At 43.4% G+C, this 26,814-nt stretch overlaps 1 protein-coding gene across 5 annotated transcripts; it reads right to left on the bottom strand.

Moving 5' to 3' along the window:
- Positions 1-7: 7 nt before the first annotated feature.
- kdm4c (lysine (K)-specific demethylase 4C) lies at positions 8-26,814 on the bottom strand. 5 transcript variants are annotated; one of them, XM_030093148.1, is made up of 22 exons: positions 26,723-26,814; positions 24,767-24,933; positions 24,154-24,329; positions 23,314-23,428; positions 22,434-22,627; positions 18,392-18,441; positions 17,566-17,669; positions 17,161-17,298; positions 16,855-17,048; positions 16,507-16,733; positions 14,326-16,286; positions 14,089-14,200; positions 12,734-12,936; positions 12,215-12,458; positions 10,255-10,331; positions 9,449-9,504; positions 9,198-9,306; positions 4,511-4,705; positions 3,180-3,350; positions 1,676-1,795; positions 763-855; positions 8-572 (listed from the first exon to the last, which is right to left on the bottom strand). In XM_030093148.1, the coding sequence occupies exons 2-22, from the start codon at positions 24,908-24,910 to the stop codon at positions 405-407; spliced, it is 4,851 nt and encodes a 1,616-aa protein (XP_029949008.1). In that variant the 5' UTR covers positions 24,911-24,933; positions 26,723-26,814; the 3' UTR covers positions 8-404. The 5 variants fall into 5 exon arrangements, 4 of the variants coding, with proteins under 4 accessions (XP_029949008.1, XP_029949010.1, XP_029949009.1 ...); XM_030093150.1 differs by having other exon boundaries at positions 778-855; XM_030093149.1 differs by having other exon boundaries at positions 14,335-16,286.

Genomic DNA, 26,814 nt, shown 5'->3' with positions numbered 1-26,814 from the left:
AAACCTGTTTATTTCAAAAAAGGGTGATGTGACAATCGTTTGCCACGTTTTGTTTTGTTTTTTTTGTTTTTTTTTCCCTGACGGATGTGAAAGCGGCGGGTCGCCGAGGCATCGCTGCCCTCCGGTAACCCGCTCTGTGAGTCCGACTGTCCGACGGCAGCTTTCCTCCTCCTCCTCCTCCTCATCCTCACTACGCTCCGGCTGTACGAGCGCACGTAATCAAACTCCCTTGATTTCAGTCACAGGGGTTGTAGTGAGCCGTGTGAGCTCCCCGAAAACACACACATACACACACACACACACTTACACACACACACACACACTTACACACACACACACAAATAGCCTAACATATTCATCGTTCATCCAGTGCATTCATTTGTCACTCATCCTCCCCCGTCACTTCATTTCCCTTTGTGGCTGCGCTGCTCCCATGTGCTTTTGGCAGTAGTACGGAGGCCTGGCAGGGCCACATAGTCTTTCTGGAAGCGTGAATTTGGTGTTCGCTGTCGTTTCCTCTCCCCCTGCGTGGTGAAGAAGGCGTCTTGGAAACGCATGCTGGAGGCCGTCGACTGGAAAAACGAGACGCGGGGAAACACCAGCGAGTAAGACGAAAAACGTTCCAGGTGCCAAGAGATATTTTCAGATTTTTTTGCTTTTAAAAAAAATATATATACACACAACTACATACATTTCTGCTGTTTTCAGATATTAACTCTATGGTTTAAAGAGTATCTGTTGCCCACTAAATCTAATACTTACAAGTCTGCGCTTCACCTTTTTCGGCAGGTCTTCGTCTAAAGTATAGACGTCTTCCCTTTTCGCCAGAACCTGAGACCCGTCTTCAAACTCCACCTGAGAATAAACACCAACATTTATAAACGTCCCAAAAGCAAAGAAAGGCTGTGAGAAAGACTTCCTGTCCAGCTCCAGGTTTTCCCCGGTGTGTGTCCCTCTGTAGGTTAAACACTGAAAATGCTTTCATGCCTATTTTCAATGCTTTCTTTGCATCTGAAACAGTTTTTCCTCGCTGTGCAGAGCTTGAAATAAAAGACTGGACTCATTTCATAGCCAAACACACCTTGACAATGGAAAGTTCTTGTTTGGCTCCTTTTTTTTTTTCTTTTAATCTGACCTTTCTTAAACCGACCGCGTGCGTCACAGATGCATTTGTGCATAACTAATGGTTGACGCCCGGCTCGACTAAATAAAGCTTTAAGTGGGAGCCGCTCGACTCTCGGCTTGGTGAATATTTCAGAGAGTTTGAATAATGCAGATTGTCACCTCCTGCTCATCCTCCCCTCCTCCTCGCTCCTCCGTCTCTTTTCTCTGCCCATTTTCCGCCGCCCCGTGCGCTCACACCGCTTCTTGCTTCCTATACATCTGTCTTTTTACGCTCCCGTCGCCTTCACTCTCCCCTTTAGCCGCCGTGACGTCGGCGCCTCCCTCGGTCTCGCTCGGACGTCCTCCTTTCCTCCCTCCGCACGCAGGAAGAGCGGAGCGGCGAGACCTTGGGAGCGTCCGAGGAGTCACGACGACTCCGGCGTTTAGGGAGTTCAACAAGTTTGTTGCGGAGCTGCTCTGACCTACAACTGAGCTAGTAACTTTATTTTACTTTTGCAGGGAAATCTGGGTCATCTCGTCTGTTTTTTTCTGTTGCAGTGCCGGTGTTCACCTGGTACATGTAGGAGACGCTGGATCCCAGGTATTTGGCACCGTAGAACAGCCCATCGGGCCATTTCACCTGGACTGCTTCTCCCACTTCAGGAGGGCCCGAGTTTACACAGTCTCTGCTCTGAAAACACAAGAGTGTGCGAGTGTGTGTGTGTGTGTTAAACATCTGGGTTGCTTTAGGACTCCTTCAGAGTTGGCATCGTGTTGGAAAAAAGCTGTTGCATTTGTTTGCATTACTGTTACACACTCAGCCTTTCCTCGGCTCTCTGAATGAGTTTTACTAAAATTATAACACATCAAATCATTGACAGCTGATTTACAGCAGGACGGACATTTGGCCTGACAGCTTAATACTTTGAAACTGGGTATAAAATGAACTTGTTAAACGAATCCCCGTCTAAATCAGACACTGTGTCTGGGGTTAATTATGCTTCTTTGAGCGTTTGAATGGGAAAGTGAATCAATGTTGCACTCAAGTGTCGTCGCAACAAACCTGAAGAAACACCGAGTGAAAGACAGATAAAGTGGCAGCCTTGGGTTTTTATTCTTGCTGAAGAATACTGCTGGTATTTTGCTGTTCACTGCTCCTTTCAGCTCAGTTACATGAATTACTCATAAAAGATGCTGTATTTGAAAGTCTGGAACTTTTAGACTAATCCCATTCATAGTGGGTTAATGCAGTGTCAGTGGAGAGTTTTTATGTTTCCTTTCTTCTGTTACATGTTAATCATTTTTTTTTGGAAAATTCATAATGTTGCAAAACTGAGCAAAAGCCAAATCAACAACACCTAAAGATGAAAATAAAATAATTTAAAATATTTCAATGAATCAGCTAAAAAGGAGAATTAGGTATAAATATAAATATATAATATAATATAAATGTATCTGACACCCTCGTGCTAAACTCAACATTTTAACATCTGAAAGAGCAGAAATAATGTTGGATCTATTGTTTTGGAAACTGCACATTATAAAAGGGCCAGTGTGTGTTTGTGTGGGGTTTGGTGCACATTGTGTTAAGAACTTTTTAAGATGTGTTCCAATGTGTTCGGGTTTAATGACGCAGTGCACGGCACTGTAACAGCAAATACAGGAGTTCAGTGGAAGTGGGTGTAGATTTAAAGAAAACGAGTTCATTTGATGCCAAAGCTCACTGTCGGATGATCTCATTCACACAGTGACACATGAGTGTGTGAGTGTGTGTGAATGTACTCACCATTCATCCGCAACAGCCTGTCAACTACACTGCTGCCTTGACAACACAGCCGGCCTCTCGGATGACTGTTAAAGCTTTTCCTACATTCTGCTTTTTTCATTAAAATGTTAGAATGATTCATGATTTTTTTTTTTTTTTTTCCCAAACCTAGACCATTTAGAACAAGTAAGGTTGTCCGAAAAAAAAAAAGAGAGACTCCTGTGTAATGAGAGAGTTTAAATATCCGATGTGACCTTGTACAACTGTGAGCTGAACTCTTGAGCATGTGTCTAATTAAACGTCTCCTCACCACTATGTCCTCGGGGTAGGTATCGTTGGAGAAGGAGCCATCATCAAACATGACCTCGTAGAACGTCTGGGAGCTGATCTGGGTGACCTTTGAGCTGTAGTAGCGCAGATTCTTGTGCTTGGAGATCACAGTCTGGCCCAGAGAGATGGAGGCTTGACACGCCTGCTGCTTCTGGAGCAGACAGAAAGAAGACAGCCGCAATTAGACCGCCGAAATAAATGACAGGTTAGAAGCACTGCTCCATTCTTACAGGGGAAGCGATTACTGTACTGGTACTAATTGTATTTCGCAGTTTAATGAGTCCATGATGCTAATTGTTTCATTTTTTTTTAATTCCCCACTAAAATAATAGCGTTGGGTTCTGTTCTGTTCAGGCTTCAAAAATGTGTGTCTAATAGTGGTAGATGCCTCAGTATCATATTGCAGATTAATTGAATGATCACTTTACTGGAAATCAGATTGAAACGTATTACAGGGAATTTGAGGGTTTATAAATATTCCTGAACAGCAACGACTAGTGAAGATGCGTTCAGGCTTCTGGGGGAAAAATTCACTATTCAACCTTTTCCCAATCAATCTCATCACAACGGATATTTTTAATCATATAAAAAATAATTTTTGCTTCTTTTTTCTTTTTTAATCTATTCAGCAGACTTCAGCTTGTTGCACCAGCTGTGTGTACATTTGAACTGAGCTTTAAACATCAAACGGTTCTTTGTGTTTTGCAGAAAACTGTTCCATGATCGGCACGATGTACAAACAGGATAAGCCTTAAAATTTACAGTGTAAGTCATCAATTATTAATGGTTTCTGTGGTGTCTTGCTCCGAGCAGAGCTTTTCTTCGACTCCCTCCCTGTGAAATTACATCCCTGCACATTCACAACCTTGACATGCGCCGATGCCGCGGTGCTATTATGTTACGGCGCAGTCTTACTTTACGCTGCCTTCACTTCCAGTGAGGATTTTCTACCTTTGCGACATGGCTTCAAGCTGTCCTCTGCTCGTGTTGTTCCACATCTATTCAACTCTTATAGGAACAAATTGCTCCTTAATGCATGCTTGCATTAAACAAACCTGTCTCTCTGCTCAATCTGAATGTCGGTGCAAATCCTAAGAGGTGTAAAACCTCCTGAGTTTGAAACCGGTTTTCGATTCAGCTGGTGCAACAAGCATGTGTTCGACACTACTTTTAACGAACTTCTTTATGTTACTACAAAATCACAGTCTGTTCTCGACAGGGTGGGTTAATCCCGTCACACTGACATGTCCATTCTTGCCGAGCAGAGCGTGGTTCATGTCAGCCGGAGCAAAGGACTGTCCTAACACTTACAGCTGATGAACTCCGCGACTGGTGTCTATGACAGGTGATTGCCACGACATACGGCCAATCATCAGGCTCCATGATTACACCGGCAGCATGGGCACAGGTCACATGAAAGGAGGTGGGACACCGGCCACATGAGCACTGGATACAAGCCCCTGCCTGCCGCTTTCCCGTGTAGCGCTTACGACAATAGATGCACTTCTGTAAACACATACAGACCAGACCAAACCGTCAATGGCAACACCTGACCGCCGACAGACAGTAGATTACATGAATATTTGACTCATTTGGTTGCTGAATGACCTGAATTGATGTCAACAAAACAAAACAAAGTCTATATCCAACCACATGACCAGGTTAAAGAGATGTCATACATTTGCACTTGAGCATTAGCTCAAGAAAAACGGCAATAACAGACAAATGAGCGTTATGGGAATTCCTGTTTGCTCATTTTAAACGACTTGCATACTCGAATAAACATGTAGGTGAAATCTGCTCGAAGCAATATTAGATACAGCAGCATAAGCAAATCACTAATACGAGGGGGGGGGAAAAATCATGCGGAGAGAGCTTTCAGTTGTAATAGATTACAAAAACATGTTAATGTACTGCTGCGAAATACCAGGAACTCTCTAATAAGGCCAGTCAGATGACATCATTTGAGGTTTCCACAACAAATCAGGACTTCAGCCTGTTTTTTCTCTCGCATGAGGTCTGTGGGCAGTACGCAACCACACACACGCCGGACGGACCAACACACACGCACATCTCACACACAAACATTGCCATGCATCTTTGCACAAACACACTCGCACCTAAATTTTTAAGACGGGCCCTGGGTTTTCTGCACCAAGCAGCCCATCAAGTCCATTTCCCGCCTCCTCTCCCACAAATCCTCCGCTCTCCCATTAGAGGGGAAAAAATGACGACATCCTCCTATTATAACCCTGCTGCCTCCCTATTCCTCTTTCACCCCCCCTTTCTTCCCATCCCACTCCATTTCCTTCACTCTCTTCTTAATAAAAAAAAAAAAAAAACGCCCATCTAACGTTTGCTTTTTTTTCGCTCCGCTTCCCAACCTGCCGTCCGTTTTCCTCGCAGTTATGTTTCATATCTCTTTGAAGGTAATTTATTCATTATTCCCTGGGAATGTATAATTAAATATCCATACATGTTGACATGCGATATCACTATATATAGAAGAACTCCGCTGAGGATAGGCGACAGTGGCGAAGCGGTTCAGCTGGGAATCAGCTGGTCTGCAAGTTCCTTCATAATGATGTGATAACGTGTCGCCTCTTGTGTCAGTGCTGTTTTCTCTGGATATATACCTTTATTAACTGTAAGTGCACAAAGTTCTCAAAATAACTGAAGAAAAGTTTCAACTGACTGATATTCATGGCAGAAAACGATGGTTAAATGAAGAGCTGCTGAGTGTTTGATAGATGGATGGGAAGGTGACGCCGAGCGAATGCCAAACTTCATTCTGAAGTGTCTGTCCTTATCGGCTAAGCCTCTGAAATAAATACCCTTTGTTCATTTCTTTGAAAAAAAAATCAATAAGTGATCTAATTATTGAACCTACATGGCATTAATTAAATTTAACCTCTTCTGCAGGGTTGGCCTCGTCTTCACAATTATCAGCTTAGCCTCCCTTAATTCACATATCTGCCGAGGATCAGCGAGTACTGTGCGCGGAGAGACGGCGCTTTTCTTCTTTCAAGGCAACCCGAAAGGCAAAGTAAATGCTTCATTTAAAATGGGCAAAGAAAATCCCAACTTTATCCCTTTTTTTTTTTTTTTTTCTATTAATGAAGCATCTCTTGCTCCATTTCAGAAGTGAGGGACTTTAAAAGTCAGTCCTTTTCTCGGTGACTAACTTGCCCTACATTCGGCCGAGCCTTTTCCCAAACCTCCTTTATTATGGACAGCGGTGCACCGATGAACTGGACTGACTGTCTGGTCCACCTATTGAGGGCAGCCTGACTCACAATCTGACTGACAGCCGACAAAACCCATGTTTTTTTCTGAAAAACTTGTGTGAGTCATCATTTACAAAAAATAACAAAAAAAAAAAAAAAAAAAACGGTTGGAAACATAAAGTGTACGTTAACTCAGACTATATGAAGACTTTCCCAAGCCTAACCCGTCTTTCCTCTGTGCCTGCGTCCTTCTGCAGGGTGTATTTGGGTGCCCGTGTTGAGCCATGCGTTAAGAACATTCCCACAGTAAATTATGAATGTGTATCTGCGTGTGTGTGTGTGTGTGTGTGTGTGTGTGTGGTGAATTATAAATGTACAGGGCTGCTGCAGGGGCGATGGGTCCAATGCGAACCTAAAAGCACGTGGCCCGAGGGGTGGATGCGCCTATGACGGAGTGGACAAATGAGAAAAACAGGTAAACCGACCTGTCAAACAGCGACTCCGTGTCACAATCATGCAATATTCCACCCACAGCGTATAGAAGTGGAGGCTTTTGAGGTGCGACTCGCCGCAAAATTCAAAAGTAGTTATTTCGAAAGCGCCCATCTGTTTTTATCATCTAATAAAGTCCCATATAAAACTACTTATGTAGGCATTTTATTTAGTGAAAACCTGCCAACAAAAAATACTTTGTGTCATCTTGAGAGGGAAGGGATAGCTCCTTAACGTATATGCACTTGACTTTCAAAGGATCTGCTTTCAGCTCTCTGGCTACAAAGAGGGTAATCTGTGTTGTCAAGTAAAAATTGGCACCGTGACAAACTCGGCATTTAACAGCTCCGGGCTGTTTTTTTTTTTTCCCCTCTTTCGAAAACAGTCCTTTAGATCCTTATAGTTTTGCCACCGCGCAGGTCATGTTAGAGGCTTTTACGAGCGTCCCGCCCTTCTCCAGTTTGGACGACAATTTTCATTTTGTTCTGATTTTGGCCCGTGGATATGGAAACTGACTTTGCGGTCTGTGCTTTCATATCCAAATGAGCTTAATTTCAATGTGGTGTGAGAAGATATGAACCATATCCCTGTAAATACCCTGTGGGTAATGTCACTGTGTCCACAAAGTTAGTGTCCCGTTCAGTGTCAGCGCAGCAATATCCCTGGCACTATTTCTGTGTGAGCTCTCATGCAGGAACGCGGACTGGATGGTTTCTCTGTGGCGGAGCATGTCACCGATGAAGGCTTTATTCAGTCTCCTGGGAGGAGATGAATTCAGCCAGATAGAATAGCGATACCAGAAAATGTTCTTCAAATGCTGAAGAGAAGGCAGAGTAAATTACCACCAGTCGGCATCGAGGGACATAAACTGCAAATAAACCCACGTTAAGCTGCAGTTCAAGGTTGGCTGATTAATCCTGTCACACAAGGGTTACTCTTATTATTTAAAATATATGCTGAAAGAAATCCATTATAGGTGTGTTTCATCAGCTCCAGGTCAGAATATTAATTTGAACAGGAGTGTAACTTAGCACGGGGTTGTTTATGCTGAGATTTCACAGAGTCAAACAAACAAAATAGTAGAAATCTTTGGAAAAACACCGCAAAGGCAGTTTAATTTCCTTTCAAATGCCACTTTTGGAAGGAACATGCCTTTGCGGGATGATCAGCGGAGCTGAGTATTTGGGTTGCAATTAGGGAAAGTTTGCCAAATCTTCTCTGCCAATGTCAGATTTTCTTTGCTTTTTTTTTTTTTTTTTGCCGTTTTGACAATTCCACCCTTTATTCATTTAACAAGTGGGAGCATCATTAATGTTCCGAGGAACCAAACACAGCCACAACAAACTGGAATCCCCTCACTGAAGCGCATGTGTGGTTGGTGCTGGTCACTCATGTGGCCTCGGTCAGAACTGCCGGCAGGTTTGCCATCATGAAATGAAATATGTTCACAACAAGCAGCGATAGAGCTGCAGTTTCTCAGCTATGCTGTGAAACTTATTTTTCTCCACTGGAAAATAGAATCCGCCCAATCTGTCATCAGGAAAACAAGATCATCGTCTCGGACGATGTGGAATCAAACAACGAGTTGGTGTCATTTCATTATAACATGTTATTGAACATTTGTCCTTTTTTCTAAACTATGCATCCATTCTTAAAAATAGTTCACGGTGGGTTTTCCACATTTTTTAACTGTTCTATAGAACTCCTGAAAATCAAAGTAATTTTATATTTACACAACCTTCTTGATAAATTACGAAAGAGTTTTAAATTGTTTTGCAAGGATCCAAAGTGTGATGTATGGCACAGAAGCAACTCTCGCTCCTGAAACAATAGGCGATGACTGAGACGGGACGAGCTCCGTCTCTGTGATCCATCTCGAGTCAAGATGTGCTTCGCTTTCTGCTGAGCTATCACGGTGCCTGCAGCAGAGAGCTAACTATAGTGGCAACATGTCAGGTCTGCTGAGACACACTCCAGCTCTCTCATTAAGCAAACATGCATGCACACGCAAAAAAAAAAAATGCTGCATGCACACACACCCACACAAAATACACACGAGGAAACATACACCAACACACGTATAGACAAACGCCGGCGCACGTACGGCCCTGCAATCACAAACCCCCACTCCCACCCACCAGTGGTTAATTATCTAGCTTTGATTGCGGGCATGTTCGTCTCACATTGTTAATTAGAACTGTGAACACTTCATTAATTAGACCGGCCCGGTCCTGAAGGATTGTGTGCGTGTGTGTGTGTGTGTGTTTCTGTCTTCTCACCAGTTTGTATCGCTGCATGGGGATTCTGCTGGTGTCGATGGGACTCCTCTTGGCTTCATTGCCGAACCTCGCCTCCGGCAACGCCACTGCACACATCACGTGAGCCCATCTACACACACACACACACACACACGTAAACAAACAAATTATTACTCTGCGATGATTAAGATACACAGACAATTCATTGGGCTGAGCTCCGGAGATCAGGGATAAGTATGCAGAGCTCATCACAGAACAAAAGCTTGTCTCACTTGTCGTTTTGGGTTTTCTTCAGAGCTCCACCTCTGAGGTTACAGAGACAGCATTCCTGAGCAAACAAAGACAGACAAGTGAGTAACAGAGGGAGAAAGTACTTCACTTTCACTCGCCAAACGCTTTACAGACACTTATGTATGATAACAGCAAGTAAAGCTGCATCCTGTGTGGCACTGGGTCAAACCTGTGGGAAGCTGTGTGAGAGATAGCTCTCGCTACAAAGGCAAGTTTAATGTTTAAGGGTTTTTTTTTTTTTTTTTAAACCACATCAATTGAATTCAAAACTAATCCTGCATGTTCTCCCAAAGCCAGATGCACACAACAGGATCAAGCCACAAAGTAGAAACAAGAAAAAGTATGAGAGTCAAAGAGGACTGTGGAACATTTGAGAGAAAGATCCTATTTTAGTGTTTCATGTAAAAATGATTGGTATGTCAAATGTCAAATATTTCCCTCTTGGTCGGTGAAGCATATATTTTAAGTCATCTATCAAGCCTATATTTGTTAAGACAACACTGTTAAAAAATGAGAAATGGCTGCTTCTAAAGTCTGGGTTTATCTAAGACAGAAAATATGTGGATTCCAGTTATATCTTTGGAAGATTTGTCTTCACCGGGCTAGAAATTTATGAGGTAATGAAATGCCATCCCTAAATACGTGCGCAGTTCACAGTGAATGTTCAGGAATTACTGCTTTGGGAAGTAATATTTTCCAGCAGCTGAGGTGCGGAGTGCTCTCTTTTGCAATCGCCACTGTCACAAACGCTGAGACGTCAACTTAAACCAAACAAAAAGCGTCTTACTGCTGTGAAGCTTTCTTCTGCGCAGCGATCGCACGACCAGTTCTCACTGACGGCATCAGCGGCAACACCATAGCAGCCTGAAAGAGAGAGAGAGAGAGAGAGAGAGAGAAGTATGGATAATGAAGTTATTACATCTCCACAGTATTGGGACGTTTCTTTGTGAAGTCTGTATGTTTCTCTCTGTATTCCAGTTTCCCAGGCCTAAAACACACAGCTCGGGTTTGTAAGGTGTGAACGTAGACGTGTGCGACTGTCCAGATTGTACCACCATTCAGCTCACTCACCAAATCCACCGCAAACATTGACGAACACGTCCTCTTTCTTTGAAATTAAGCTCTCATGTCACACTTCACTAAAAGGCTTGCTGCACGGTATCAGAGGACCAACAGATAACGGCGGCCTTGACAGGAAATGTTCGCTCTATTGTTAGCTACAAAGAGCAGAACAAAATGATACATCAACACTGTTTCTGGACGGTTGACTGAAAAGCGGTACTGTTCCATGCACGAATGCACAGGACTGCAGACTAAGTGGAAATCGAGAGCTCCGCGGCCCGTGCAAGCGCGCTCGAGACAGAACTGCAGACCGCGCAGGAGGAAAACTCACTTTCCCGTCTGTCTCTTTATCCCATATAAAACAAGCTCTTTGTGCAAAAGCAGAACTTTTGTTTCAGACACTTCACAACAGCAACCGTGTATAAATATTGTGACTTTGTGTGTGTGTGTCCTTCGTGTGGGAAAACGGCACAGATGTAAAGAAAAATAAATGCTGGTGGCCTGACACAGAAAAACATTTGGAATTTAATTAAGTAAAACAAATGCGATTTCAGTCGAAGCCGGCAGCTGGTTACAATCCACAGGCTTGAGGCTTCAGACATGTAAGCTGGGGGGGTGGGATTCGTATTTGTAAAAAACACTTAAAGCCTGTGTGTGTGTGTGTGTGTGTGTGTGTGTGTGTGTGTGTGTGTGTGTGTGTGTGTGTGTGTGTGTGTGTGTGTGTGTGTGTGTGTGTGTGTATGTCTCTGTTCCTTTCCTCCACTATCCATCACAAAACCAAAAAATAAATCTCAGCTCACCTCTGTTTCCTTTGCAGAGTTCGAATAACATCCCAGAGAGAAAGCTACATCAACGTGTACTTACTGCTGGGTCTCTAAACCAAACTTGTGGCTTTTTCATCAGTGTCAAATGGCATCGACTCCATCTCCCACTGCTCTACCTCCACACATTTGCGCAAACCAAGTAAATAAATGTGCAGTGCAGTACACAGATGACAACCTAGACCCTGCGAAAGTAAATTGATGGCAGGATCAACAGTGGTTTGAGTGATTCCAACTGACTGACCAAACAACGTCATTTCAAAGCTATGGATTCGGGACAGTATGTCGGACTTTCAACAGTAAAATGTATCAGCAAAAGCAGATGTTTTGAAAGGCTGGCTGGAGGTTTAAGATATCTGCCAAATGCGCACGATTGGGAAAGAGATCTCGGCCCATAAATGTGTGAATGAGGGATTGTGATAATGTACAATATACTGCATCCGTGCATAAAACGGAAAAGCAAAGCTCAAGGGCCATTTTTTTAAGACCGTGTGTGTGTGTGTATATGTGTGGGCTTGTTTTGTTACTGGCTTCGGGCTTTTGAACAGGAAGTGTGTGTGGTGAAGGCAAAGGATTCACCCTCGTTTGGCTGACGAGGGAAATAAAATACTCCAAACCACAGAGAGGAGTGGCGGGGGGGGGGGGAGATGGGAAATGGAGAGGAGGTGGAACATTGAGACAGAGTGAGTCGAGACTTAAACCCACTGACCCTCAAACAACTACATCAATGAGACAAGCAGAACATGCGGCAACAAACAATGTGGCTTGGTTCGTCTGTTGGTCATCAACAGACGCTGTATTGCTCTGAGGGCAGAGACGGCAGTACAGATCTGAGAATGGACTCTGGTGCGTACTGGTACGTACTTGCATGAACTTGCAGGCAGCAGCCCTGACAGTAGAGCAGAGGGGAGGTGCCATCTTCCTGCAGCAGGGGGTGAGTGGGGGTCGGGGGGAAGTTCTGCTCCCGGAAAGAGAAGCAAATCTCGGGGATCAGGGGCTTGGTCCTCCTCAGCCGCCCACAGGGAGGGGCAGGACCCTCCCCCGGAGGGGTGCATTTGGAGGTGTCCCCCTCAGTGACTTCTTTGTTGTCTTCTGTTTTGTCTTCAGCCTTTGGGACGAAAACAGCAATTATAAGATGTACTCCGGCTGACCTTATTACAGATGAGGGAAATAATGCACTGCAAATCATTAAGCACTGTCAAGTAAATCTACTTTAATTGCAAATTGACTTTCTGCACTCCTTTCAATGCAAATAGTTCTTTCGACTTCTCACATTATCAACACGATGTTGAGCTTTTTCAACAGAGCCACGCCGCACAGTGTACTCTAAAATGCTCTAATGGCTTATTCATATTCTGAATGGCTTTAATAACAGACTTGTACCTGATAATAGGGCATGAAGAGTGTGCAGACAGCACAGTATGGCTGCATGGTGGCTGCGTGAGCGTTGTACTCCTTCTCAGACGGGAAGCAGCTCTTTCTGCTCTGCCACAGGTGGATGAGTGGCTTTGCCCATGCCTCCATGTGCTGCCCCTCCTCCTCGTCCTCCTCCTCTTCCTCCTCCGCCAGGCTTGCTTCAGGGGGCTCTAATTGGAGACAAAAATAAAGCATTATAACCTTGCAATCACTCATCTATTTAACCGTTGCTTCTTTTCCTGTGGTGAAGATAATGATTTACACAACACCAAGAGCATGTCTCCTGCCTGATGGTTTATTAACTCATCCTTTTCTGAATCCAGGGGAAAAAAAAAAAAAAAAAAACTTTACATGCCCTGGATTTCAAAAAACAGCATGTGTCATTTTCTCCATTCACTTCTGCAGCACTGGTTCACTTCCATAAACGTGCTTGAAAGCCAGATGTGATGTATCCACGGTGGCAACTTGGAAAACATTTACACTGAATGCGCCCGTCTGTTTATAAACTGCCCAACATAATTAAACACACTCATCTCGTAAAAACAAGTTCCTTGTAGCCCCGGTCAACTCGGAGATCAACAATGGAGGCTGAATAATTCATCTTTAATCACAACCATGTATATTTGTGAAAGTGACTGTTTGCAAATAAACACATTGGTAGTTGAAAATGAAGGGCCTTTCCTGTAGCCCGAACACCAAGAAAACAAAGAGGATCACAGGATCATTATACTGTGGTCGGCCTGAGAACTACAACAGTTTGGTTTATGAGAGCACCGACGTCAGAACAATCATTTGGGGGGGGATATAAAATCTGAAAAATGAGCAGAGGAAGGGGAAGCACAGGAGCGAATGGGTCACCGTGGGACAACACCAACGTTACCTGACGGCATTCAATATGTGTTATGTTTGGTGTTAACAGCAGAGGAACAACAAAGCCAGCCAAGTTACTTCTGAATTTATTTTTTTCAATAACGACTTTTACAGGGAAAATAATACAGCCTTTAAACCGAAAGCCTTTTTAATCTTAAAAACAAAAATGATCTGGTAACAGCATTATGGTTCCGTACAATACAAGCAAAGAAGTCAAAGGCTCGGGGGTTTCTGGCCCGGTGCCAATGGCTTTGCAGCCAAAACCACAACAGGAAATGTTCCCGGCTTGTTATTGAAATGACTCTTGGCTTGCACTGTGTGCTTGTGTCACTGCCTGTATAATGGCATTTTTATGAAGGTAAAAATGTAGCAATACCTTTCAGTGACCTGTGTCAACTGCATGTGTGTGTGTGTGTGTGTGTGTGTGTATGTGTGAGTGTAACTGTGCCCACCGTCATCACTAGTGGCCTGTTGCTTCACAGCAGTGGGGACAGCCCTTGCAGTGGGTTTCCTGAGTGGGTGACGCCAGCTTTTACTGGTCCGCTTCGCTGACAGGGCCGGATACTGGCGTGGGAAAGAAGAAAAAAAAAAAAAAATGATTGGAAGGCATTTAGTGTTGCACGTGATCTGTTTTTATGAAAAGTAAGCAAAAGAATAAACGATTATAAATGTGTGTGAAAAACACTCACGGCACAAACCTCCCCAGGTTCCAGGCCTGATTCATCACAGTCATAATTATTTGTATCGTTTTCCTCCTCTTCTTCCTCCTCATCGGATGAGTCACTACTGATGTCTCCCTTGGCACTGCGCTGCTGCTCTGCCTCCTCGCCACCGGATCCTCCTTCTTCCATATCAGACGCCCTGTCCTGTTCCCCTGCTATCCTGAGCGGTGAAACGGCAGGAACTGAGTGAGGACTCTCCTCCGCTTCCCGTTGCCTCCCCAGCTCCCTGCACAGGGACATGGCTTCAGTCCCGTCCATTTCACCCCGTTGCATGTCATAATCTCCACCGAGCCCGAGCGGCTCGATAGCACCAACTGAAACCAGGGAGGTGGGCTCGAGCTGAGCCCAGGTGAGAGGCCCGCCCTCTTTGTCCCGGTCTCCAGACTCGCGAAAGTCCTGATCTGGATCTTCGAGGTCTGTAACCTCTTTGCATTGAGGCTCAGTCCACATGGTGTAAGGGAGAGGATCGTGGGTGAAGTCATTAGGAAGCTCGGGCTGCAGACTCTGGATCAGAACAGCGGGACTCGGGGAGTTTAGGTTTTTCCAGATGCTGCTGGAGAAGGTTTTGGACTCCACGTACGTGTCCTGGGAGGCGGGATGGGACGGGGAGTATGGAGCATGACGGGGGAGGTGCAGTGTTGAGTGGCTCTCACTCTCGGGGTACGATGCTGCGGCCGGGGCTGGAACATTACTGTCTGAAGTACTTGTCCACAGTGAACCAGCACCGTTAAGACTGAATGTACTATTTGTTTGAGCTGGGTCTTTGGAGCTTGAGTCTTTGGGGTATGGTAAAACAGGATCCTGCTCCTCTAGAGCTGCAGTGCAATCCTTTTCTGCTGCAACTGCAGACATTATTAGTGTTTCTTGGGCATCACCAGACGCTTTTTTGTGTGGACCACTGGCAGTTAAATGAGTTTTATTCTGTTCTGAACTGGACACCGCTGCCCCGTCACATCGAAGCGGAGAATCTAAATGCCAGTTGTTGGCAGATTCTGTTGAAGCCATTGAGTCGGACTCTCTCTCTTCCTGCTTGGCCTCATGGGAGGACGGAGAGCCGGCTGACGTTTCCCTCTGAAGCACAGGTGCAATCTGAAGATGGCTCAGTTTTGATTTGGGGAAGTCGGCCAGTCCGTCGTGAGCTGGTGTGAGTGAGGGCATCTCTTGGGTCAGTACGGGCGGCAAAGGGCAAATTCCCACCTTGTCGGTCGGCTCAGGAGTAAGCTGTGGCATTTCTACGGCATTTTTCTGTAGGAAAGGAGGGAAAAGAATTTCCTCTTTGCCACTATTCCCTAAACTGCAATTGTGTTGTGCGGGGGAGAACGAGTTACACGATGTGAAACTACCCCCCTCTACTGGCTCACTTTTGAGATCATAAAGTGCTTCTGCGGTGGAGTGAGGATTGATATGTTTTGGATCAACCACTGTGTCCATTTTCTCAGTTTTCACAGTCTTGTCAGTGTTGCTCTCCGCCGCTGCGTCCGCGCCGTCGCCAGCGTCGGAAAGTAAAGTGTCTCCTCTACAGGAGGAACTAAATCTCTGAGCTTTACAGTCGGAGGGACACGAGCCCGTGACAGTCTCGGAGGAAGTACTTGTGTGGGAGGATGAGTTGAGATTTGTGGCATCCAGGGGAGGGATCCTGATCGAGCAGTCTTTACAAGTTGAGAGGTCTCGTGGTTCAGAGGAGCAACTCCTTGGCTCGTTAATTTCCAGAGCCTCTGGCCTTGGTGTGAGTCCGTCAGGAGTACTGCCTGTGACCTCTGGCCCTGAGAGTACTTGAGGGTCTATTTGAGTTTCTGCCTTGAGGTCATTCTCCATTTGCGACACAGAGGAGCTTGACTGACATTCATGTGATGGCTCCTTTTGGGAAAATCCCAAATTCTGACTCTCCACTCGATTTACTTTGACGACACACATCTGTCTGCAAGCACCTGCCGAAGGACAGAAGGGTGGATGAGAATCTACTTCTGTAGAGATGGAATATAATTACTATCAAATAAATGAGTCATGTCAAAAAATGAAAAAAAAAAAAAAAAACTTTTTACAGACTAATAAGGCACAAAGAAAGCAATCTGAATTCTAAACTCGTTATCAGGGCAATTTCAGAATTAATAAGATATGTTATTTCTCAAATGTCATAAGTCCGCTTACCGGGGAGCTGAGCGGAGGTTTGATTGAGGTTGTGCTTTGACTCCTGTTCCTTTTTCTTCTCTTTGTCTTCCTTGCAAGCTGTCCCTGATATCGACCTCCGCACCTTGGCACCAGGCGGACCACCCACACCTTTCCTCTTGCTGGTGTTCAGTGTCGAGCTGCCGTCCAGGCCGACGGGCTCCTCTGTGGTTCTGAGGCGTTTGGAGCGCATGCGGGAGTGGCTCCCGCTGCACGGCAAGAAAGAGGAAAAAAAAACAATGTAAAGAAATACAGACACTTATACAAAGAGGCAAAAGTTGATTCTTGCTGGCAGGGATCGTCTTCCCGTCACCAGATGGGAGCTTTTACCCTTTCGTGGCAGACTTGGTCTTCCGGCGCCGCTGCAGCCAGCTCTGCAGCTCCGGCGTTGTGCTGGGAGTGGCGTGAGTGTGATCAATGGGCGTCAGATCTTTGCCCAGCATCCAGTTGGGATAGCGGTCAGGCTGGAAACGCTTCACAAAGGGCTCCATGGATATCTTCACCATGTCTTTGCTACACGTGCACTAGAAGAGGAAAAGAAGGAAAGACACTCGAGTAAAAAATAAATAAATAAATAATACCAATTATATAGCGTTAAGGAAAGTAGTGATTAGATTGGCCCAAGTGTGACGTTACCTGTGTGGCCACCTTTCCATAGTCTATCCAGCGCACGGTGGCAAAGTTGGTGGATTCTGCACAGTTGAAGCCGTGATTGAACCCAGCGTGGTAGCCATAAGGGAAGGTGATCATGAACTCTCCAGCTTCCTGAGTAATCTGTCAATTTATCAAAGAGAGAGAAAAGACAAAGGATCACAGGCTGGTTTACACAATGGGATACATCACAAGGCACTGAATTATTCTTTTGGCAAAGAACAAAATAGCTGCAGAAATAAATAACATAGAAATAAACCATTTCAGATTCTTATAATCTGTGTTGGTGATACACTAAAATGTGTTTTCACAAACCTGGTAGATAAAGAGAGTGTAAGTGGCAAGACAAGGAAGACTGAGACTAATGTGTCAAAGGATTTCAGAGCATACCTTATCAAAGGGGATGCCATACTTCTTCAGTATGGAAGGGGAGATTAGTGTCATCTTGTGACGAAGAAAAGCTTCACAACCCTTGAAGCTATTGGGGAAAAAACCTGACACAAGCACACACAAATATACACACACACACGCAGTCATTAGAAACAAATAACTTGAAAGTTATGTCAAACAAATGGTGTATTATTAGCTCCCAGTATTTTCCCAAGAAAATGCAATAGCATTTCCTACTTTGAAGCATTATTAACTGACCATTAGCTTAATTAATAACTTACAATAATCATACCTAATTTTGCAGAATAAAACACACTAAAATAAAAATATTCCTATTGACAAAATGTATTTCAGGGATTTGTTTTCTTCACCAGAATGTGGGAACCAACTTGTCACACAAGAGCAGCTCTGGGCCACTTGGTGCATCACGTTCCATATATTTGTGAATAAATTATCATATTTGTTGTTTTTCCACACATTCTGAGGCTGAATTAGCATTTCATGTTTAGACATTAGCTTTACAGTTCACTCAAAGTTTACATGGGTGGAGGTATGTATTTGCAAATGCATTCAGTGTCTTTGAAGAGTTTCCACCGCGACTCAAACAGTTTTAGCATGTTGTCGGGGATCATTAGTATGCTGCGTCTTAAGCTCCGCCATTTCCTCATGTGTGCTTGTTCAATGCTGGGATTAATTTATGAGCTGTACTTTGTTGTTTGATGCAGACTTGCCTCTGTGTAATGAGATCGTAAGGCAGTAATTATTTTATTACCTTGCACAAATGAATTCATATAAACAACACGGGGAATATAAATGATTCTTCTACCTGTGGCCAGACGCTCCAGTCTCTTCCCGTGCTCAGGGGGGATGGCATACCTGTTAGAGAAACAAATGTGGAGCAGACACTTATTTTATTTTTTTAACAGTGTATGTGAAGTTCTGAACATGCGATGTTAATTATTCTTCCAGAGCAGTATAAGCACAGACACTATGAGAGGAGTTTTCACTATTTCAAGACTGCCATCAAGTGGCGGATCGACGAAAGACAGCAGGAAGTCTGAGGCGCCGTTTCCAACACTGCACAGTTTAAGTGTGGCAACACACAAAGTGGTATTATTGATTATCCCTGATTTATGTTCATACCTATGTTCTCAGCATCCTTCCCTAATTTGCTGCGACTGCATTTTAAGGAAAATGCTGACCTTTCACAATCTCATCTTCTTAATGTAGGATATATTTCCAGAATATCTCAAAATATAAAGTTCTATCTATGATACAGACGAGATGAACCATCGTTAATTCCTGTTGAGTTATGAGTTTACTGACTGTTAGTTCACCTTATTCTGCTTTTTTCCATTTTTCATAGTGCAGCTGAGGCAATCTGAATATCAAGTATTCATAAAGTTATCCGCAAAAAGCCCAGGAAAGTGTGACAAAATTCCCTCAAGGTTCGACTAGGCATTCCATTTGACTCTTACCATCTTCCCTCAGGTCTGTGGTATTTCTATCATCACGTCACCTGTCAGCTAAACACAGCAGAGTGAGGCGAGGCGAGAGGGAGAGGCAACCTCAGGTAGTGGTGACACAGGGAGTTGGAGGGAGAGGGAGATTGAGAAGAGGTGAGAGGGGCGCATCTTTAAGTTGCACCCCTCCAGGGACAAGATGCCAAAACAGCAGTGAGATAAAAGCCTCTGTGTGTGTGCGCGCGCGCGTGCGTGTGTGCGCACGATAAGGGTATGCTTGCGTGTGTGTTTGAAGGGGGGGATTTATTGGCAGCGTTTCGATGTGTGTGTTGGTGAGAGACTGTCTGGCTGTGACACTGATCCCTGTGGGGTTGCAGGGCTCACTGCTCTAATGAGCAAAACTCCCTCCAGGGCAAGAGAAAGAAATGGAGCAAGGCAAGCTGACAAAGAAATAAAAAGCAAACCGCATTTTCATCTACCTGCGTTTTTTTTTTTTTTTTTTACCTTCATTGTTTCAACCGTGACCTCCTAATAACACGTCTCACACACTAAATCCTTCCACACATGAAAAATTCCACCTGTGTGATTACATTTCCTGATGGGTTCTGTTTTAAAATCCAGTTCTCTATGTAGTTATGTATTTTCTTTGAAACAGACATCAATCTCATCTTCTCTTTTCTCCTCAGAGCTCATGAAAAGAACAACTTCGTCATATCAAAGCACTCAGAGTGTGGAGTGGCAGGTAACCGATGTGCTTACAGACAGTTTAGAGAGGGTGAAAGGAACCGAAAGCTTTTTTTTTCCTGAAATGACAATTTACAGATGTGTCCTAAATGCCTCATGCTCACACTCGCATGCACACTCCTGGGAGATTCTAGGTAGGAGGCTTTAGAAATGTCAGGATTGTACATACGCGTGCGTGACAAAATCTCACCACAAGAAAAGGGTTCAAGATGACTTAAAAATGTCCTCATATCCCAATAAAAATTTAAATTCATGTTTTACTTTTGCTCTTGAATACATTTGAAAGCTTGACAAAGTTGAATCAGTGCTGTTTTATCAATCTCTTTTTAAAACATGCACATTTATTTCAACTTAACTAAATAATGTGAATCCTGTGAAGATGTTTCACTTTGTTTATTTCAAATGTCTTAGTGAGCACAGTTCAATAAAGAACCGAGCATCTGGTCGTATTCCAGAGCTTCAGGTCTAATCAATATCCAATCCTGATCCATAGCCATGCGATGCATAACGTTTTGTGAGTGTTACTGAGAGTAAATATATGTGAAAAATCCAACCCTTTCAAGCAATACAAGGATTCCAGACGAAACTTATTTTGACCGTTCTTACACTCTTAAAAGTTTTAGCTTGATACAACATTTCTAGAGGCTCATGGGATTACACTGTATTTCTATTCAATATTGTTTTGTTTTTAATTTATTTAACCTTCACCGCTGAGTTGGTCACCGTAGTGGGGGAAAAGTGTCATGGTGTTTATAAAAGCTGAGTGTGTTTCACACAGCTCGCATAGATGTTGGGTTAAAAGAAAGAAAGAAGTTTGCTTAAAAAAAAAAAAAAGTTTACCAAAGGTGATTTTATCAGCTTGGGACTCTACGATTGGGAACGCTGAGGAAAAATATGTGGTAACAATGTCCAAACCCCAGATATATATGGAAAAAACAACGACATGGTTCGAGACATCCCATATCCAAACTACACAACAGCAACACACTGCTAACAGGGACAGTAACCAGTTAATCCAAACGGCCACACCGAGGAAGAGAAAACACTTCCCCTCAGTTTTAGCTTCACTGTACATTTAAGATTTTCATTATCTACATTTTAATCCTCGTTCTAGCAACATTGTCAGAATGTTTAATTTGGAACCTGCTCAAACTCAGTCTGAGATCCTCTGGTGAGTTCCCACAGCTGATCACCTAGATTAAATTAAATAAAAATTGCAAAGCTTCTGGAATTCTTTTTTTTTTTAATCGTTCCCCAAATGACCTTAAACCTACATTGGTTTAGACATACTAAATATTAAGATATATGCAGCCTGAGGGAAGTTTTGAGAGTTTATGAAAACCAAGACAACTTATGGCCCTTAGAACATTAAAGACCAAGGTGGTCCAAAACCATGACAAGTTTTCCTTACCAGGAAATCAATCCAGAAACGTGAGGTTGTCTTATATTCAGGGTTTAAGATAAAAAGAGAGACAGGGAGAGAGATATCGGCCCATTCTTCGTTTTGGTATCGTATAATCAGCATTTTGTTACAACTGGGCCAATAAGGTATTATTATAAACTCACTGGGTGTTTTAATAAATATTAAAGAACAAAAAAAAAAACATTTTTATTAACTTTAAAAAGTCACATAAGTGAAAAACACTTCACTGTCCTTTCATTTAACCTGACCTATAAAGTTTTAAAATATGCCTTTATGATGCTTTTCATTCATTATCTCTTTGTTTGCCTTCTTTTTATCTTCCATTTATGGGGAGACGACAGCTGGAAAGGTTGGCACATAACAGTGTCGTTCTTTTGGCTATAAAGCCATTTCTACTGGTTTGAGAACCAAAACAAATGGTTATTGGTGTTTGTGACAGATTTACTAAATTCAATTTGTGTGCTCTTTGATAAGCTTCAGCGTGCAGACAGATGGTTTCTCTCGGGAATTAAACCGGATGCTCGCACCCTTGGAGAACAGCACAGCTCCACACACACTCCCAGATGTTACGTCTTTCTTTTGTTTCCCTCAATAGTATTTAGATCCTCCTAAAATCATCACTTATTGCACTGGACCTCCTCCTTCAGTTTCGCCTTCTCTCAGAAAACGCGTGCATCTACTGTAAATGTCCCTTGCTTGCAGTAAAACCTGCGGCGGGTGTAAATTGTCTACTTTGTGGGAAAAGGGTGATGGCAATGTTATGTTCAGCTTAAAGGAAATCGATCTGACCGATGAGTGCATTAGCCGTCTCCAGTCACACTGCTCCCATAAACTGTGACATTAATAGTCGTGATCCCTGCGGACCTGCTGCAGTTTGCCAGAGCGCCGTGGCTCAGGACAGTGCGCAGCCTCTCGTAGTTTAGTGGGCAGGACTTTAAAAGGACTCACCTCTGGTTGTGTTATGAGATATGACCTTATCGTAAAGTCAGGTTAACAATGAGGCGATTCTACTTTTCAGCGGTTACAGAAGTCAAACGCATGTAAAACAAAATAGACAGTGAGCACATATCAGTGTGAGCTTATGCTCTGTCTATGCTTAAAGTAAAGCATAAAATTCAATCATAACAACAATGTATTCATTGTTGTTTTATGGAGCCAAAAACCAGCGTAAGAAAAAAAAAAAAAACACAATCTTTTTGTGTTCACTTAATGCAGGTAAAACCTAGACCCACACTCACCAGGACTTGGGCTCTCCGAAGTGAAGGTAGTTGATGCTGTACAGGTCCATGTCTTCAGTGTGCCAGGAGAAGGTGGTCTTCCACATCCCAAAGTACAGATACGGAGTGTTGACCCCCTGTATGGAAACGCCGCAGTCCTCCTCGATGACATCCAGGATGGAGTTCAGGTGGCCGATGTTCCACTCCTCCACATCCTGGAAAATTAGGAGCAGGGGTTAAGAGCCGGGCTGCAAACTGGAACGATGGAATCCAATCAGAGATCGGCTGCTCTCAGTTGTCATCAACCCCTCTGCTGCTGTTCATTAAGACACAGAGATCATCACTAACAAGCAGTTTTATACATGGGACAACCGTGCGGCTCTATTTACAGGTAATAAAATTCACCCGGTGACAGCAGGAACCTATGAGCTGAGCAACAGGCCATTCGGGGCTAAATCTGGTCACTTTGCTTCTGTTTCAGTGATAAATGTCAAGTGTGCTGTGCTTCTAAAGTATCACTGTGGGAAAGAACAGACCAGCATTAAAAACTGATTTTTAATTTCAGCACATGGAGGAAATGTCTATTCTTTGGATGATTTGGATGAACGGAACAAAAAACTAAAAAAAAAAAGAAGTGCATAGATTACTTGCTATTTTGTGTTGCATTTTTTTCCTACTGAAATATCGAAATGTATCGAAGCCTTTAAAGTAATTACAGTAAATCAACTGTGCATCTAAGCAATGAGACAAAATGCAGCTGGGTTTGTAAATTCTGAAGCGTAAAACCAACAATAAAACAGTATTTCTGAGGAAACAAGAAAAATATTAAATACAAAGACGACCTGTAAGGAGAATAAATAACAAGCACCATTGATGAGCTTGTCAAGAAAAAGCCGTCTACCTCATCATAGAGACTCCCACTGACATCTGCTCCATATATGGGTGAGACGAAGGTGAGGTTCTTCCAGTATTTCCTCTCAAGGTCTTCGTAATTCAGATAGCGAGGAGTACAGTACCTAGGCAGGGCAGGAAAAGACATGAAAGGCTTTGTCAGCTATCCGTCTCAACACCTAGGCAATAAAAAAAATTTCCAACAATTGGGCCAGTGCACTTTGCATTTAACAGACACAGAAACACACAAATATACTGATGCAGCTGCTTCATACTTCTTGAATCCAAACAATCAATTACAATGTAGAGCAGATATGAGCATCTCCGTGCTTTAGGCCCATCAGTAAATTTTTGATTCTACATTGGTGATGTTTTATACAAAAAAAAATCATGAAATTTACAGAAGTTTTACAAATACCACATTTTACTCTGCATCTTACAAACACTGCTCATAACTCAGGACAAACATTACAATAAATGAATGTCCACTGCTTCAGTGATTAAATTTGAAATGTTTCAATTTCTGAGTATTCTTATGTGGGTTTTTTGCAACACAGAAACTATTACTCTTAAGAAAAAAGAACATTTTTTCGTTGTTAAAATACCAGGAAAAAATTGATGTTTTCAACTCAAACATGAAAATCTGAGTCATAATCATGAAAGAGATATAACTGATTACGCAAAAGAAGAGAAAGCTGCAAGAATCAAAGGAAAATAAAAACTGTAATAATCCCAAAAAATGTTTTTATATCTATCAAACATCGTTTAAATCCAAAACTAAACACTACCTGGGTCTGTAAAATGAACACATGCAGTTTCTTGCCTGATGAAGGTTTAAAACAACACTTACATGTCACTGTTTGCCAAACGCCTGAACTCCTGCACACTGAGAGGCTTCTTCTGGATGTTGTACTGAGTGAAGAGCCCCGACTGGCCGGCCACCATCTGCTGTATGGGCGCATCGATCATCAAATCATCGATGTCATCGTAGGTGCGGCGCGGCTTCCAGCCTTTCGGGGGGATTACCTGGAAGACAAACACACAAGCGAAGGCTTACTGTCGGAGATTACGCAGGAACAGGATCACTTTGTACAAACAAATCCCTCTGATAGGCGTTGTGTAATTTGGGGGACTGCAAGTCGTGCGGAGCCAAACAAGCCCTTGGTTGATTGCTGAGGGATTTGGATCAGTCAAACTATATGACTGAATGTCCTCGTCTACGTTTCTCTTTGTCTTCTGACTCACTGCGCCACTTCTGTTTTAAAGTAATTTATGGTTAACATTTGCAGCCATCATCCAAATGTATGCTCACCAGAGAGAAAACTGTACCGTGATTACCGCAGTTCATCATTCTGATCGATCACGATTCCCCAACTTTATGAACCTAAACAAGCTAATTATAAAGTGCTGAAACTTTGCTCGCATGAAGAAGAGAATGTGAATGTGAAAATAACTTTTGCTACCTTAGCCAAACCCGCTCTGTGCGCGCCCTGAGACTCCATATACACCAGGTACTGGTTGAAGTCCTTGAACTCTTCCATGGTGGGCCTGAAGGTCATAATCTTGCAGGTGGGGTTCGCAGGGGTGTACACCTCTGCTCCCGCCATCCTGCAATCTCACCAGCTAGAACCTGGGAAACACAGACAGACAGGAATATGAGCACACATATGAACACCGATACTTCCAATTATTCTTGGTTGTTACATAGCATGAAAACAGTTCTGAACGTAAATCCATCCATTTTGGAAGGATCAGCTTGATTTAGTACAGATCCTTCTCTGATCATTTTATATGAAGACCACATCATATGATCTGCTTTTATACTTCAGTGATAAACCAGAACACATGCATGTACCCAAGCGTACGCATACTATACTAAAAAAAACTATTATTGTCTATAAACAGCTGTCTTTCAGACTTATTTACATCAGTAGAGCTACTGTGATAACAACTGATGCACTGTATCATGTCTTGACATGTTTATGCTGATTAAATTTGGTTTGATTTGAAGAGTAGGATATTTTTGCTTAAACTGTCTATAGCTTCATACCTAGAGAATTGCAGAAACACTTCCTGTGCAGTCACTTCACGATAAAAGTAACATCTCAGAGTTCTTTTTAGACTTAAAGAAAAAATGAAAATGGTTTCGAAAGAGCAGTTGTTTGTTTCCACAAAACTGAACTCAAACGGTATTGGAGGTCTATCGTGATGTCCATAAAAATATCTTATCAATTCAGAAAAAGGTCGAGGTTGTTGTTAAAACATTGGGCACGTGCTGTGGAGCAGCCGTGCGTGCGGCTGGTTCACCACGAGATGGCGGTAGATCTTCAACACATGTCGATTTGATCCTTTGATCCCTGCTGATGCCAACAAGCCTTTTCAGATTTTTTTGTCCCATCCACCCATCCCACTCCCAACTCTCACTTTACTGTGCGTTCAGACAAAGGCTCACGCTTCCTCCGAGACACAGTCTTAAGACAATCGACCCTTGATTTCTCCACACGACTGCTTCACTAAAACCCCCACATCACAGCTCCGTGCGACCCCCGTTATGTAACAGGCGATTTCAAGCTGAAACAAGTTCCTCTTGAATCAGCTGCCTTGCTTGATAAACACAACATGTTCACACACAGCTTCACTCTTTGTCCGCGATTATATGCAAACACGAACAGTCTCCACTTAGCACACACGGCCTGTTTATTGCTTGTGGAATCGATCTATAGAAACTCCAGTGTATTTAAATCCCTACTGGGGGGTTTAATGCTGCAGGAGCGTCAGTAGCTTGGCTCATCTTTGTTGTCTGTCAGCACAGCTAACTAGCCAACTAGCCTACGTTTTGTTATGATGCCAAGCAATGGCTGAACACAGCGCAGCTAGCGACGCTCACTTAGCTAACTTATATTTTACGGAGTCGGTTCACGCGGCGATCCTTTACTTCCAAACGTGTTTGTTGATCCTGCTGTGGCAGTATGTGTGTGTGGTAACTGGCTAGAAGAGCACATAACTTGGTAATAAGCTAACCTAGCAGTAATGTTAGCTAACTTCTTACCGCAGGAGTCAATGGAGGTTTAAATGCCCCTCGCAAGGTGGCTGCACGCAGGCCCGTAGCTAGACACTGTGCTAGTTGGTGTAAGCACAATCTACTCAGCCAAGCATTGTAGTGGTGAGGTTATTTGTCGGTGTCTTGCAGCTTTAACAGCATAAAAAAGAACAATCACGAGAAACACGGCGTGCTAACTTACTGTATGTCTGAGGCAGCGCTCACTGTTAGCTGTTGATAGCTCGGCTAATTCTGCACAGGAGTCACGAAGTGTGCTCCGATTTCACCCCAAACTGCTACAAACACAGCCAGCCTGCACGGTTTGGGTCAGTATATCACATGCACAGCCGGCGAAGGTGAATCTACATATATATTTTACCTTGATTTAGAAAGACGGAGCCGTGTTGTTGTTTATCCCCTTCCTTGTTCGTCCAGCTGATTCACATGACAGCTGCTACTGCTGCTTCTTGC

This window comes from Salarias fasciatus, chromosome 6 (genome assembly GCF_902148845.1).
Source record: "Salarias fasciatus chromosome 6, fSalaFa1.1, whole genome shotgun sequence".
Classification (NCBI taxonomy): Eukaryota; Metazoa; Chordata; class Actinopteri; order Blenniiformes; family Blenniidae; genus Salarias; species Salarias fasciatus.
This window is presented reverse-complemented; position numbering and strand designations above follow the sequence as displayed.

What these genes read in the sequence shown, in the direction of transcription:
- kdm4c (XM_030093148.1), bottom strand. Translation starts at nt 24,910, where the DNA reads ATGGCGGGAGCAGAGGTGTACACCCCTGCGAACCCCACCTGCAAGATT. An exon ending in GTGGGAGTCTCTATGATGAG is followed by an intron (nt 22,628 to 23,313) that starts GTAGACGGCTTT and finishes CTAATTTTCCAG; the next exon opens with GATGTGGAGGAGTGGAACAT. An exon ending in AGTCGCGGAGTTCATCAGCT is followed by an intron (nt 3,351 to 4,510) that starts GTAAGTGTTAGG and finishes TGTCTGCTCCAG; the next exon opens with AAGCAGCAGGCGTGTCAAGC.